This window comes from Gossypium hirsutum, chromosome A05 (assembly GCF_007990345.1).
Source record: "Gossypium hirsutum isolate 1008001.06 chromosome A05, Gossypium_hirsutum_v2.1, whole genome shotgun sequence".
NCBI classification, from domain to species: domain Eukaryota; kingdom Viridiplantae; phylum Streptophyta; class Magnoliopsida; order Malvales; family Malvaceae; genus Gossypium; species Gossypium hirsutum.
In genome coordinates, this window is record NC_053428.1 from 109,974,870 (window position 1) to 109,991,548 (window position 16,679).

General features: G+C 30.8%; 2 protein-coding genes across 7 annotated transcripts; both read right to left on the minus strand.

Moving 5' to 3' along the window:
* Window positions 1-1,076: 1,076 nt before the first annotated feature.
* Window positions 1,077-2,528, minus strand: LOC107904323 (actin cytoskeleton-regulatory complex protein PAN1). The gene has a single exon (XM_016830662.2). It carries the CDS (start codon window positions 2,526-2,528, stop codon window positions 1,077-1,079), a length of 1,452 nt encoding a protein of 483 aa, XP_016686151.1.
* Window positions 2,529-7,283: 4,755 nt separating this feature from the next.
* LOC107904322 (60S ribosomal protein L18a-like protein) lies at window positions 7,284-9,691 on the minus strand. Of its 6 annotated transcripts, XM_041114586.1 has the most exons (6): window positions 9,614-9,684; window positions 9,363-9,459; window positions 8,899-8,987; window positions 8,209-8,335; window positions 8,013-8,130; window positions 7,284-7,667 (listed from the first exon to the last, which is right to left on the minus strand). In XM_041114586.1, exons 3-6 carry the CDS (start codon window positions 8,915-8,917, stop codon window positions 7,614-7,616), a joined length of 318 nt encoding a protein of 105 aa, XP_040970520.1. In that variant the 5' UTR covers window positions 8,918-8,987; window positions 9,363-9,459; window positions 9,614-9,684; the 3' UTR covers window positions 7,284-7,613. The 6 variants fall into 6 exon arrangements, with proteins under 6 accessions (XP_040970520.1, XP_016686146.1, XP_016686150.1 ...); XM_016830657.2 differs by lacking the exon at window positions 9,363-9,459 and having other exon boundaries at window positions 9,614-9,691; XM_016830661.2 differs by lacking the exon at window positions 9,363-9,459 and having other exon boundaries at window positions 8,899-8,982; window positions 9,614-9,682.
* Between the last annotated feature and the right edge of the window lie 6,988 nt (window positions 9,692-16,679).

Below are 16,679 nucleotides of genomic sequence, written 5' to 3' on the forward strand. Positions count from 1 at the left end.
TGAGTCAAATTTAGACAAAATTTTAACCTAATTTTCAAGCCGAACTGAACCAAACCCAAAAAGTGACCTAATATTTTGCATCGACCCAATTTAATCCGACCAATTATCAGTTTTAAACCCTACCCCCTACCACCATTTCTTAAACTCTATTCCTCGCCCAGGCCCCGCTACTCTCTGCTTTAAAAAATTGTAAGACCTGAGTTGTGGCATGCCACTTATTTAGTAAACAAATGTTGCACATTGTTAGTTAATTATGTGCTTAACGTGCACATCGTTAAGATGTTGATGGTTATTATATATATATATTAATTATAAGAAGAGTGTAAAGTCTTAACAGTAATCGATTAATGCAATTTGAATTCAAGTCATATTTGGTATGATGAATATATTGATCATAAGGTTAATACACAGGGTTCGGTGATGATTATTATATTACTATTATACAAAAAGTAGGTAAAAGTACCACAAAACTTTTTTGTACTATACTTTGTATTATAATTTAATTTTTCTACTGAAAAATAAGTAAATTAGTCCTTGTATTTTAGATGAGTAAGTGAAACTATTTCTCTGTTAAAATTTGGTTTTTATATATAAGGTATAATAACAAATTTAACATTTACCTTTACATATTTATTCAATTTACTCTTACTCTTTTATTTTTTTCTATAAAAAAATTACTTAAAATGAAAAAAAAAATTTAAAATTATGATATTTTGGATTTAAATTAAGTATATTTTACTTTTGACATGATTTAAAATAAAAAAAATATTTCTACTTATTTTTTATAAAAATAAATATTTTCGTTAATTATTTAAGGGTGACAACCATTTAATAAATTCCTTAAATAGAAAAAATAAATTGGGAATAATATGTACAAATTATAAACATTAATTATAAAAATTAAATAAATATTAAATAAATATTACATTGAAAAAAAATAAAAAAGCTGTATATGTAATTGAACTTGTGTATATGCAAGTGCAACTGAAAGGACAAATTTGCCACCGGAAAATAAATAAAAGAATGAAAGAAAATAATGAAAGAAAAGGGGACATTTTAGGGTTGTGGCTCATAAATCACGGTGGGGTTGGGCCAAGATTAGACCTCGCCCGAACGGAGTTTATTTTTTCCAGCGTCAGACCGGCCCTGAACCTTGCAATGAAATGATCGGCTTTGGTATTTACATCTGGACTTGGACAAAACAAAGCTCCTCCCCTTGAATCTTCACCCTCCATTTCACACATTCTTTTAACATCCGACGGACTCGCTTCACCGCTTGATGGATCATCCGAATCCGCTGAATTAATACTTTTTATCCTAACAAAATCACCCTGCACTTCGAACTTCCATGGCCGCAATTTAAACGGTGGAGGAGGTGGCGGTGGAGGGACTGGATTTAACGGTGATTCATTCCCACTTTCCATGCTCTCTTCTACATTGTTCATGTTATTTATCTTGACTGGCAAAGGAGGCTTCTGGGTTGTTACCGGTGGTTCCATTGAATGGTGCTTTCTGGCTTTGCTTTTCTTGGAAGAAACGATGCTTTGGTAAAATGAAGGTAACGGCGGTGGTGGAGGTGGTGGAGGCGGAGGAGGAGGTGATGGGGTTGGATATAAAGGAAGCGTTGAAAGGTTAAAGAATTCCTCAAGGTTTTCTACGCTTCTCTGCCTTTGCTTCTTCTTTTTTCTTCTTAAGGAAATTAAGAATTCTTTAGTCCCTCCACCGCCTGTCTTTTTCTCACTATTGGAACTTCTCTTTTCCGGCTCGTCATCTATTGGTGGCAAGATTTTCATCTCACTGTATATTACTTCCTTATGTTCACTTCTCTCTTTGGTTTTAGCATCTTCATAATGAGTCCGCTTAGGTTTTCTTCTAACTACCTTAGGAAGCTGCGGCGGATGTGACTGAGGTGGTGGCTGTGGAGACGTGCGAACTGTATCAACAGCTATATCCTTGGTATTATTAATATAGACTTGTTGATCATGCTGTCGCCTTGACCTACTACGGTAATTATACAAATGAGTATCATCATAAAACCTCCAGCGATCATCACCGTTCACCATCCAAGAAGAATATTCCTGCCGTAGATCTGGATACGAGCTGCTACTTTTCAACCTCTGTAATGAGTTATAAGCCGTCCGATCATACCATTGACTTGGCGTTGAAGGGTTTGATCCTGGGACATGATCATCAACATGTTTGGGACTGGGTCTGGTAGTAGCTTCGTAAGTAGATGTTGGGGTTGGGGTATTATTATTACTATTGCTATTGCTTAAGAAGCCACAGATTATGGCGAAAAGCACTAGGACTAAATTCACGGAATCCCATGATTTTTTAACAAGTTGAGGCTTGAATATGTTGGACGTCAAAGACAGAAACGAAGGGATGATAAACAACACAAATGCAAACGCAATGACTAGCAAGAGGATGATAAGGATACCGGTGTTTAAGAAGAAAGATGAAGGTTTCCGCCGCCGGCTGTCGGAGGTTTCCAGCCAAAATGGCGTCATCTCTCCATCTTCCTCCATCTTTTTCTAAGAGAGAAACACTTTTACTTGCCTTTTGGTTTTGGGTATATACGTTTCATAGAGAGAGATGGGTTGCCTACACAGTTCACATGCTGCCTGTCCTTATAAGAATGACAGCGAAACGCAAAGTAGAGGTGTGTTGATGGCTTCTCCTCCATTGAAATTTTGTCCGTCAATCACTCCCATTAATTGGGACAGCAACGGCTACACTTAATTGTTTAAAAGAAATAATACTTATAATTAATAAACCCATGTTTCTATTCTGCATCTTCTAATTTTCTATTGAGATATGCAATCCACTTCATGTTCGTTCAATCAAATTCCTTTTAACAAATATCATTTTATGGACAATTTTTTTTAATTCGAGTGTACTAAAATTGTATTATCTTTCATTATCTTTGTATTCGTAGATTGAAGAAAAATTAATTATAAATAATTTTAGATATTTTTAAAAAAAAATAAATATCATCCGAAATATAATAAAATTATTAAAAAATAATTAGAAGAGATGATATTAACTCGTAAAATGAAGTGTCATTCCGCCGCGTATGACAACTAATTATTAGCAAAACCAAATTAAATTAAGGAAACAGAAAGAATGGAGTGACGTGAGTTGCCAAAAGCTTGTAGGAAGGAACAGGTAAGATAAGGGCAGCTAACAAGGAAGAGGAAAGTATCATCTTGTTAATAAAATTTTATCAACTGAAAAAAATTTGAATTAATCGAATTAATGAGTTTTATTGTATTATTTTAATTTGAGTTAAATTTTTTTTTGAATTGAGTTAAGTGAAATGAAATTTAATTCGAGTTGATCGAGTTAAATTAAAAAAATTATACATATCAAATTAAAATATTGTTACAATTAATATAACTAATTTTGAAACAATATATATTTGGAATTTTTTTAAAATTAAAATAAAAAAATATTTTAATATGATAAACTTGAATCGTTAATTAACTTATTAGGTCTCGAAATTGTTATTTTAGAAAACTTTTAAATTTTTAACTTTCTTTATATATTCTTTATATTTTTTATAATTTTTTAAAAATATAAAATTTGGAATTTTTGTAAATATTTTGAATATTTTTTTTGTAATTTTTGTTGAGAGAGACCAATTTGCTCAATTTCAAAATTGTCAGGAACCAAAGAAGTATTTACACCAATCTGCTTGAATTGTAAAATTCAACTCAACTTGAACTCTAAAATTGAATTATTTATTCGAGTTTACTCCAAAAAATCAAATAACTAGATTTGATTAACTTGAAAGTAATATTTTTTTCGATCTGTCTTTTCCATTTCTCTTTTCTGTTGTTTGTTGTTAATTTGCTTTGGTAAAAGTATTATGGAGGCGCATGTACTAGGAGATAGATTGCATTTTAGTTTCTTTATTCGAAAAAGGAGTAAATTAGTCTTTATATATTAGATTAAAAAGAAAATTAGTCTTTTCAGTTAAAAATTTCATCCATTTATACAATTAAAAATGAATGTGATTAACGGAATAACTAGACAGTTACACATGGTGTGCCACTTTTATCTCATGCTGACGTATAAGGGCCAATTTTTAATAATACAAATGGATGAATTTTTTAACAGAATGACCAGTTTGCTCTTTTATCTAATGTATAAAGACTAATTTGCTCATTTTTTTTAGTATAGAGAATAAAATGCAATTTGACTTCTACTATAAAGACCTTTATGATTCTTTTACTGAAAATTTTCTATTTATTCTTAGTTGCATATTTAATTAGAATAATATTTGGCACATAATTTCCAATAAAGTTTTTAAACTCCACAAGCAGAATCATACAAGTGTCTTCTAGGGATATAGTAAAATATTTTAAAAAATAGACACATAGCAATTTTTTAAGGTTGCTTGTGGAATAAAAAAAAAGTACATTGCCAATATACTAAATACTAACCAATTTAATTATAGCAATTAATTTTATTAGTTTAAAATCACTACTAGTCTCATACCTCTCGTAATTATCATGCCAAGTGGTTGTGGTGTGCCCTCGTTCATTGTTCCTTCCGCTTCGCTACTAATATATTAGTTGGGAAGTTACGTATTGTTCAATTTGATCATTATTGACTTTATATTTATTAAATTTTAAAATTTTAATCCTGACTCAAACGATAGTCGTTAAATTTATTAATTAAAATATTTCAATTTTTGTGAGTATTGTATAAAACTACATGTATAACGATCCGTAAAGAAATTGTTTTATTGAAATAAAAGAATGGAAGAGTGTTTGTTTGTGTTGCTTCAAATCCAGATTTTAGGTAGGAATTAGGAGTCCAGGAAGACCTAATCACGTTTTCTTATTTCCATTATATCTACCGAATGAAACATGAAAATGGTCTTTACGTAAACAATTGGGGGTTTTCTTACGGCACAAATACTGGGAGAGGTTGGATTCATGTCAATTATTTTTGGGAAGGATTTCCGGGTCTGTCTGCTTTTGCAAGTTGGTTTATAAAACAGCACCGGGGGATATACGCTATACTACATAAGCCTCTCCATGGGTCAAGTTGGAGTCCGTCCGAAGAATAAAAGGGTTAGGATAAAATATAGATTTAAAAAATTGGTTTGGGCATAAAAATAAGATCCGTTTAATAAATGGATTGAACCTTTAATAATGTATTTTTAGCCCGGGCCTAACTCGAATTAGCAAAAAAATTGAAAAAGAATATTGTCTTCTTATTGTTCTTTTACTGTTGTGCTATTATTTCACGATTATGTTACTACTATTTTGTTATTATTTTGATATTGTATAACTCTTGTTTTATTGTTATTTTTGTTACTATTTTAGGATATTTGCTTGTTAAGTTACACCTATTTTAGTATTTTTTAAGTATAAATATTTTTTAAAATTTATTTTCAATTTGTTGAGAAATATTTATTTTAATTTTTTAGTATTTTTAATGTATTATATTTTTATTTTTTGTATAAAAAATTAATTCGGGCTAGCTGTGTTGGGACTGAATTTTAACATTTTTATTCAATCCATGGACAAGTCTATAACGACTATAGCCCTATTCTAATTTCTATATTTTTATTTCTTGTTTCTCTTTATCAACGCTGTAGAACCCAAGACACAATTCTAATTCAGTCAACCTTCTAACAAATACATCTTTATTTATTTTCCTTTCTTAATTTTTGAGGTACTCATAGGTCAAGTCGGGTTGGGCCTAAGCATGAAATTAACATATGCTTACTCAAGTCCAGCTTGACTAAAAAATATGAGCTTAAAATTATGTCCAAATATGCCCATATTTGTAAAAGATTAACCCAAGCCGAAAATAGAGGCGGCAAGCTTAATTACTTATGTCGCTCCTCCTTGGTGATAACTCCTCCCCCTTCATCCATCGTGATCTCCTCCGCTCTTTCACTTTTCTTTTCCTATTTTCTATCTCCAACTCCCTTCATCCTTCATCGTCCATCCCCTCCACGACCACTTCTCATGATCTTCATTGACCACCCTCCTTTTTTTGAGCAAGCGAAGTTTTCTGAATAATAATTTTGGCCTAAGGTTTGACCCTTGGTTCGTCCCTTATGGGAGAATTTTTTAGTTGATGAAGACTTGTGTATTCTTGAGTCCATTTTGATTCGTCTTTCTTGAGTTTATACTAAATCTATTCTCGAGTTCGAGTCAACTCATTTTGTTTCCGTTCGATATGATGGATCTAACGTTTTTGCGACTTCAAAATTATTTCTGGGATGAATAAGATCGTCGATGGTGGTTACAATGCACGAGTTTGCATGTTTCATTTTCTAGTGGTTGATGCCTAACGATGAAGTAGGAGCTATTGATGTGGCTTCTAACCATGATAAAGGCATTTTTTGCGGCATTTTTTTTCTAGGACTACACATATAGCTTGATTTGCAGCGAAGCACTCGTACAGTTTTCTTTGACTTTTCTAATGTCTTCTTTGTAATAATTTACAAACAAATTAACGAATGTCCTGGTGTCGAACATAAAAAAATTCCTTCTACGCTTTCTTCTTCTTATTAGGTGTTTGGGTTGTAAAAATTATAAGCTTTGATTTATAAGTAGAGGTATTCATAGGCCAGATTAAGTTCGAATTGAGTTGGATTTAAACATAATATCAACACATTATACTTGTACAATCAAACCAAAATACAGGTATAAATTTTTGCTCAAGCTCGTCAATACTTTTAAATGGCCAACCTAAACTATTTTAGACTTACCTATATTATTAATTTTATAACAAATATTTACATTCTTTAATTTAATATTAAATAATTTTATATATTTTTCATTTACTAAAATTTTACATATGCAACTTACAACTTAAAATTTTTAATATGTTTACATTATAATATTATATATAACTATAAATCACATAATATATAATAATAATAATATAATATATTACAAACTTAAGTTCAAGCCTTAAAATGTTTGGGCCTAAGCTTAATCCATATTTCAAATGACCATAATTTTTTATGTAAACCCGTTTTTCAAGTCTAATATTTTTATTCCAATCTTCTCAAATTTTAAACAACCCTTTAAGCTTGGATGGGTAACCCAGTGGTAATAAGCAAATTTGCAAAAGAATCTCCATGTACTCAAGTTTCCCAGGCCACTTACCAGACGATGCCATGGCATCCTTTTATGAAACTACCAAGGTTCCCTTCATTACATTTTCAGTCATCATCTTCAATAACATTAACTTGATAATCTTTAACATGGATCCGAGCCCAGCAAAAATGGCCAAATAATACCCTACAATGAAGCATGAATTTTCCTCTGTTTTCAAAATGAAAACTGAAAGTTTCAATGTCTCGAGATATATCAGTAATTACGTCGTGCTTGTGTTACCAGTACATACAATTCCTCTACGACATGGATATTACAAAGCTGTAATATAGATTCTGTGTTATGTTCATCACTAACGGGGGCTACAATGCAGGTAACTGAACCTTCAATGATTCTGAGGTATAATACCTTCTTGCTTCTTTCCTTCTGTTGCAGATGGACAACTGCATGTATTCTTGTCTCACCTTTTGTTCGAGGAAGCTCCTTAAGCAGTACTAAAGATACAGACTGCAGTAGGACGAACTAGAAGACGAGAATAGCTATTGTGATTATCAAAGCAATTGTACATATCAATGCCTGCAAAAAGCAATGATCTGGGATTAATTCTTTCATATGCCCGACATTGCTACAGTTAAAGAGTGGCAAAATTGTTATATGCTGGCACCTGGTAACCCCATCCCCTTTTAATGATCAAAAAAAGCTTTCAAAAGATTTTTCTTTCATCTGAGTTTTAGTGGAGTATCTATCTTTTACACAAAATTGTCTTCCAAAGCATGGTATAGCAATGCGGAATATAATAGAAATATATATATTTGTTTATCATTTCTCTAGATTGCATTAAAATGAACTTTAACTCAAAGTAAAAGTGAAATGGCAAACCATAACATCAAACAAAATACCAATGCCTAAATTAGCACTTACAGCTATTGCAGAGGCAGCAAGTCCAGCTCTTTCTCTTGGGTCTTTGCGGTAGTAGTTTCCAAAGTAGAGAATGGTGGCATAATACCACATCAATGGGAAAACAAATCCAAGCAGAAGACTGCAAACGAGCATATATGCTCATGAGTCCAGAAAACAAGATGCGATGGAAGAGAATGAAGAGGGCAGGAGAACTCACGAAAACCACCCTATCCCACAGCCAAAGCAAGGAAGAGGTTTATCATAAATGCTCAGCTGCGGGATTTCCGCATCTCTAATAAGTGCATATTCACCATTTTTCTGTTCAACTGCTTCTGTTAAGTGCTCTGCATTAACCAAGTTGCTAACCATGATTTAACAATATAAACAAACATTTTTTAAAAAAAACTTTACTCAAAGAGGCTAAATACAACACATTGACTGGCCTAATGGTGGTGTCAGTCAGCATGAACTAAGTCAGATGTTGGTGGTTTAACTTCATGTCAGACTGAAACAAAGGCTATAAGTAAAATACACATCAGTTAGCCATTCGTATGAATGCAATAAATAGGTCCACAAGTTGAATGTGCAGGACAGTAACTTTGTAAGATTCGTGATTACTGCTTATATCCATGCACTAGAATTCCCATTTGGTTGAAATTTTCAGTTTTTTTATGCAAAAGCAGCATTGCATATAATATGGAAGTCATATTAGATGGTCCTCAGTAGCCATTACTTTAGCTGATCAATTGTAATTTGTAAACTAACGCACATATCACAAAATACGAAAAGCAATAAAACTCCTGAAAGCTTTGAGATTTTGACAATTTTAAAGGTAACTATCAACTTTTGAGCATAGCACTGAACTATCATATGCAGAGATAAAAAAGGAAGGGCCTAGAAGGAATACGTTTAATACTCGGATCCATGCATGCATTAAGGATATCTAACTCTTAGTTGGTTGCCTCAGCTCCTCTCTCTGCCTTTGAAGGATCTGTCCTGTCGAGAATAAGTGAGGAATGTAAAATATTAGCAGCAATAATTACCATTAAAAAACCTTCATAAAACCAGAAAACTGTTAATACCTCAGTAAGAACACTGATTTCCTAATTTCTACTTCCTCAAAAAAGAAGAAGATTACAAAAACAATCTTCAAGCAAAGCTCAACTAACCCCATCACCCTTTTACTCGAAATAATTACATCCACACTTAAAAACACACCACAAATTAAGAATTGAATTGAATATGCATAAAGAATTCTCAATCAACTAAACTCTCCTAGCTTAAAAGCAAAGAAATGACAGAGGAGGCTATTCTGGTAAAATTTTAATTTAATATCAACACTAACCAAAGGAAATATCGAAGAATCCTTACCAATCCTCAAAGTATACCACCCCAAGAGTTACTACGATTAATAGCAAAAAAAGAAGAAAGGTAGACGATAATCCCCTCAAAAGTCAAACCTTGATTTCTACAAAAAGGGTTAATTCTCAACAAAAAAAAAAATACAGGGCAGAAAAAAAAATCAAGTTTACCAATTTAGCAACAAAACTCTAAATTTCAAAGCAATCTGAGTATGGAACAGTAAAATGTTGGAAAACGGAGAGCGAAAGAGTGAAACTTGCCAGTCGAAGTGAGAGAAGGCGGCAAGGCGCAGGTGTTTTTTTTTCTCCGCTGTCTCTGTTACACATATTATATGATATAAAGAGATGTACTAGTGTAATCACTTATTAAAAAAATAAATTATTTGTTTTTTTTTTTAATTTTTAAAGAAAAATTCATTAATTCATTGAATGAATGATATCATACAATTCGGGGAATAACTAATATCCTTTGTCACAAAATTATGGCAAGTTAACAATTGGTTCAATCACAACTTAAGCACAATATATTTGGAGTGATTGCAAGCACTTAATACAATAAAAAATTAGCCCCGAATGATCCAAAGCGACGGGTATAAAAGGAAAAAAGAACCGAGCATCCACCAAACTTGAGAGGATGATGTCAAAAGAGTGTACTACAAGAGTTGATAAAAACTTCTAAAAGTAAAGACTTAATTGACAATAAAAGAGAGAAAAATAGAACACACCAATTTTAAGTAAAAACCAAAAAGGTTTAGACTGTGTCTATTTCGGGATAATGCAGTAAGGTTGAAATATCTTATTCAAATCAATATCAAACAGAGGAAGTAAACTTCTAAACTTCGGCCTTCACCCGAGTGGATCACCCTATCTTGCCACTTGTATAAGAATTTGGGTCACAACTCTAACAAAAACTTAAGACAACATGAGTCCAAACTGATTAATGAAATTATTTATTATTTTGAATACTCTTAAAACAGAAATAAATTAAGAAATCAATGAAGAGCCACCCATTTTTTAAAAGAGACCACTGGTGGTCGATGGTATTTTAACAATGATAGGCTTCGTCATCTGTTTATCATAATTTGTGAAAGACAATTATAATAGCAACAAAATAGATCTGAAAACTAAAAAGAGAGAAAAACACATAGAGTGAATGAAAAGAAGAAAAAAAAAAGAGGATTTTATTTATTTCCCATTTCCTAACATGAATTTTATTTATTTAAATAATAATTGTATAAATAAAAATAATAATCTTATAAATAAACAATTCAAGGGGAAAAGACCATGAAGAAGACTTATGTAAATTCAACATTTCCATTTTTTTTCAACATTAATGGTCATCAAGTCTTTAGGTTGATAATGTTAAGAATCGATGTCTTTAAGGTTGTTACTCAAAACGGGTATGTTGCGTTTGAGGCAAGCATGGTCGAGGATATATAGGTGAGGATGATTGGATGAGGTCTTAGAGACCTAGCAGGTGGAAGGCCGTACTGATAGCTCCATAATCAATTCCTAATTCGATAGTGCGATGATGGATGATGTAAAACTCAAGCAGCTCGAAGTAACTATTATTGGTGCCGATGGTTGTGGGTGAAGCAATGTCTAGCACTTGGCAAATTTGACGAGGATTAAGAAGCAAGGCCAAGCGTATAATAAAATTTATTTATTATCAAATAAACTAATAAAAAAAAGTTTGAATATGGTTTACGTCTTGTTTTTGTTTTTTTAAAGAAAATTATTTTATTTATAAAAATATTATTTTAATAAATAAATTTAATGTCAGAAAAAGATAAAAAATGGGTATTCATTTATTTATAATTTTGTATGAATATTTTTTATAAAAAAATCTTATGTATTTTATCAAAAAAATGAAATTTTAAATAATTTTTTTTACAATTTTTAAAAATTTAAAATTTGAGTTTTTAAAAAGTAAAACTAAATTGATAGAATGTGTAAAGTTGATGGCTAAATTTGTAGATTTTTTAGAATTATGACTAAATTAATAGAATCTATAAACATTAGAGAGCTAAATTTATTATTACATCAATAAAAAGGTGACCGTTAGTGATTTAATAGAGGAGTGACAAAATATTAAATTTTAATAACGTTAGTGGTTAAAATAAAAAATTTTAAACTTTAGTGACCAATACAGTAATACGTTAATAGTTAAGTGTCTGTTTTATAGTTTACCCTATTTGTATGTATATTGACATAAACATGCCAATAAAGTGATAAGAGTTTGGTTTGTTGGAATATCCAAACGCCATTGCTGACTGCTACTCTCCACCAAACAAACGTTAAACTCATGACTCCATAGGATTAGACGATTGAAATGTGATATTGATTCTTTAATGTTTATTGATTCATTTGAAAATATCGATTGAGTCTTAATTTGATTAGTATAAGTATTATTGTTAATGTAAGAAGACGTGGGTTTAAGTGTGCTGAAACGCATTATCTATCTATTTATGGGTTGAGAAAGAGTTATGTGTAGTTTTAAGTACATGTTATGTAATGACCCAAAATTCACAGGCACCGGAAAAGTACGTTATCGGGCCTCCGTCTTAGTAAATCGAGTTCGTAAATAATTATTAGGAATAATTATGAGTCTAGTAGTGTATCTAATTAAGTTTTAATTAGGTGAATTTAGCTTAATTAAGAGTAATTAAGAAAAAGAATTAAATTGAATAAAGGGCAAAGGTTCAATTATAGATCAATAGAAAATAAAAAGGACCAAACTGAAAATTGTACCAATTAGCATAGATGAGGGGGCATAAGCTGTAAGGCTTTTCTTAGATAATTGTATATTGATTAATTAATTAGTTATTATTACTATTATTTTATTTAAGTTATAAATTATATTAAATTATATTATATTTAGTATTAAATTAAGTAAAAACAAATGTTTGAAAAAGAAAATAAACATGTATAATAATACCTGAATATATACTTGTAACATGATTACATGTTTCTTTATTAATTAAGTAGAAGATATTTATATATTATATAATTAAATTATTATAATATATTATTAGTAACTAAAACAAATAAAAGAAAAAGAATAAAGAAAAGAAACAAAAGAACAAAGAAAAGAAAACAGAAAGCAATCAAACAGGGGAAGGAAAGAAGAAAAAAAGAAGAAGGGGGAAATACGGTTTTTGAAGCTTGGAGTTTAATTGGTAAGCTCAATTAAGTCCTTTTCTCTTAATTTTGACATTTTTAAAAGTATTAAAACAAGGTTTTGATGGAATTAAGGTAGTAGTTTAGAAGTTCTTAGGTTTTTAAACAAATTTCATGTTGAATAAAATGATGAAATAGGGGTTTAATTGAATGAAATTTAAGTTAGAATAGATAAAGGGATTGAAATGTAAAGTAAGCTATAAGTTTTGTGTTTTAGGGACTAAATTGAGGAAAATTTGAAATTAGGAAAATATGTTGAAATTTTAATAGTTAAATTTGAGTTTAAATGAAATTTGAATAGAAATAAAGTGTGAATTGGTGTTGTAAATTTGGTTATTAACATTTTATACCAAAACAGTTTTGGGCAGTAATAGTGTTCTGAATTTGAAAATTCACCAAAAATTGTAGAAATTGAACTGGAGAATGAAAAAAATATGGAATTAAAGATTATTGAGTCTAGTTTCTCATAGAAGAAACAGTGTAAGCAACGAAATTGTAGACCATGAGATATTATAAGTTTTGTGAGACAATGTCAAAATAAATTCGGGTTCCCATGTTCTGACTTTGAAAAATCATTAAAAATGGTATAAAAGTAATTATGGGTTGGAATTTATATGTTCAAAATCCAAACGGGAGCATCGTCCGAATCTTGTATAAGGAGATAATTAATTTTTAGTGAAGAATGGTCGGAACTATTTGACAGCAGAACAGGGGAAACTTTAAAGAATAAACTGTACTTATTGGCTAAACCAAAAATTCTAAAAAATTTATGGTAAGAAGATATGTGAGTCTAGTTTCAGGGAAAATTATCGGACCTTAATTTGGAGTTTCTTAGCTCAAGATATAAATGATTTAGTAACAATGACTCAAGCAGATAGCTTTGAATGAACATATAAGTAAATAGTGGAATTATATGTACAAAAAAAAATGTTAAATTTGTATGTTTAGGCTCATGGATTAAATTGAATTGTGTTGTATTGATGATTATAAATTATTATTATTTTCATAGTTAACAAAGAACCCAAGACATCGGTGCACAAAGGAAAGGAGAAAGCTATCGAGGATTAAAATGAGAAATTCACGGTTTGTATTAATATAATTCAAATTACTTTTTATTAAATGTTTTATATAAATTCTATATTTAATAAGTGAGTTATAAGGTAAGTATTGATATTTGAGTTGAATTGAGAATTGAATTGAATGGTGAATGTGTAAGTATAATTGAATTGTAAATTGATTTAAATGTGAAATTGTAATTCAAAAGTGATCTTGGATTGGAAATGAAAGTGAATTGAGAATTGAAATACCCTATTAACTAGTCGGGCTAAGTCGGATATAATTGGCATGCCATAGGATCTAGAAGTGTACGAGATTTGCCTGCTTTACCGATCAGACACTTTATGTATCGTATTTCAGGCACCTCGTGTGCCGTATCAGGCACCTCGTGTGTCATTTTAGGCACTTTATGTGTCGTATACTGATCAGGTACTATGTACCATTTTAGGCACAATGTGCCGTATTGGTGTGTTTGGGTTGGAATTCGTGTATCCGTCAAAGCCCGGGTTTGTTAATAGGGTGAACAATTGAAATGAGAAATTTAAAATAAATTGATTAATTATATTATTGAAATATTGAAAGAAATGAGAAAGTTGAATTATGGATTGAAATTGAGATTGAAAATGAAAGGCATGAACTTAATGTTCATGTAGTGATTGAAATTGTTACATGTGATATGTGATGGAAATTGAAGAATAGCTAAAAATTGTATTGTTATTATTAATTAATAAAAGTTTAAGAATGATTTGATATTTGAGAAATTGGATAGTTACATGTTTGGTAATTATAATTCTTTATTGCTATTATAATTTAAATTATGGTAATACCACTGAGTATGGAATACTCAGCGTGCGGTTGTTTCCGTGCGCAGGTTAATAGGAGTCCAGTGTCCCGGTCTAGCATCCGAACGATCTCGACTCCAGCAAAAATGATTTTTGGTGATGTTTTCTTTTCTTAATTGAAGGTGGCATGTACATAGGTGTTGTGTAATCACTTGAATATGTTATTTTGGTTGTGAAGGATGAATTATAAGGTTTAGATGGTTAAATGAAATGGTAAGAAAGGTATATGATATTTTGACACATTAACATTAAGTTGTTAAATGAATGAAGTTTTCAATCAATTTTGAATGATTCTATAATAGATGTTTAAGTTAAAATTATGTTAATGATATAAATATTAACTTAGAATGAAAAATGAATGAAATTATTAGTTAATTTTGATTAATATTATGAATGTTTAGTTATTAAATTATTATGTTAATGAATTGGTTATGATTTAGGTGTATTTAGGTTTAAATTGTTTTTGGTTGTGCCATTGGTTTTGGATTAGTTGGTTTTTGGTTTGAACTTGCAAGGGGTTTTATGTAAAAATAAGAAGAAATACTGTCGAAATTTTTATAAAAAAAATTTGAATGAATGAAGTCAATTACAAATAAAAATATAATTTATATGAATTTATGATTATACTATAATATGTTTGTTAAATAATTAATTGTTTAATTTTAATTTTTTTATTAAGAATTATCCGTAATTTGTGTGATTTGTTTGGTAATACCCCGTAACCCTGTTCCGACGACGGTTTAAGGTTAAAGGGTATTACATGTTATGTATGTCTGTAATTGAGAAAGAAATGTTGATTAGGAATGTGTGATAATTTTTTATGTTAAGTAATATATCTGCATTTAGTGAATGTGTGGAGTACGTAACGAATTTGCTAAGTTATTGTGTTCTGGCGTGTCGAATCCGCCTTAGCGAAATTAAGTTCGGTTGGTATGTAAGAATCAATCTAACTTTATGTCTGAGATGTGAAGGGTAAGTGTTGTAATAGATCGTGTTTCTAAATGAATGTATATGTTCTAATAAGGCAATGTGTTCCCTGTGATGGTAAAGAAGAAAGGTAGTTGCTCGTAATTAGTATTCATCTAGGGATACTATTCGCCAAGGATAGGTATCCGCCACAGACTTACGTTGAAGAGTATACGCCATATGTACCTTTGTTTAGGGTGTCACCTTAGTAAAAATGTGTGTATGTTTTTAATTATGTTATATTATCCCTAGGTGGTGCTTCATCGTAAAGCTTGTTGAAGAGACTCAGCCAAAAGGAGCGATCTCTGATATGAGCTTCGCATATGTTTGTTTTGTAACATACATATATATTTTTTGGGGGTGGCGTGTATTGTTGTTTTGTAAATAAGATCTGTAATAAAATACCTCTTTATAAATCCTTGTTTTAAAAGCATGTTACCCTTGAATGATTGATTAAGCTCTGATGAAATTGAAATATGTGGTATTTTTCTAAATTGTATACGCCAAATTGTTTTAAATGGAGTTTATTGTTAGTATTGCCTTTGGGATTTTTGTGAAAGAAGCTAACTCACTTGGTATTTATAACAGTTTGTTAGTTTTATTTTAAAGGGTTCCGTCAAAAGTTATTTACTAAAAATATTTATATTATATGGTTTATACCTGTTTTGGTTGTTTTAACCTCTAAAAATTTTGGGTTAACGCCTTAACCTGTATAATATGTCAAAAGAAAAATAAAAGTCAACTGAGTTCAAGTCTGCTTTCTGTGTAACACCTCAACTCACTGTTGGGAATTGGGGTGTTACTGTGCTCGATGTTGCAACCTTGATAGCTTGGAGTTGTGACCAAATAGGCTGGTGTCGTGACATCATTCCCTTGATGTCGTGACTTCAAAGAAATGTCACTTAGGAGTGCAATTTGATGAAGTCCAACTCCTCGATTGGTGGTGGAGGTATTAGTGTCACAACACCAAAACAGTAGTGTCATGACCTTGACCACAGTGGAGGCTCTTCTTCTCATTTTCACCTCAACCATATTCCTGAAACAAGCTTAATTCAAACATTAAACACCCAATGACATAAACTTGCTATTTTATTCCGAAAAGTATAAAAATTGCCATAAACACTAACATTGAACATAAAACCTAATAAGTAAAGAAACATAGTAAAAAACATCATAAATTATTTGAGAATAAGCTCTTTAAATGTCTAAAGAGGTTAACTTAACGTATATAAATACGATAGATCAAGTGACGAGTCATTTCTATTCAAACTTAAAAGATCTCA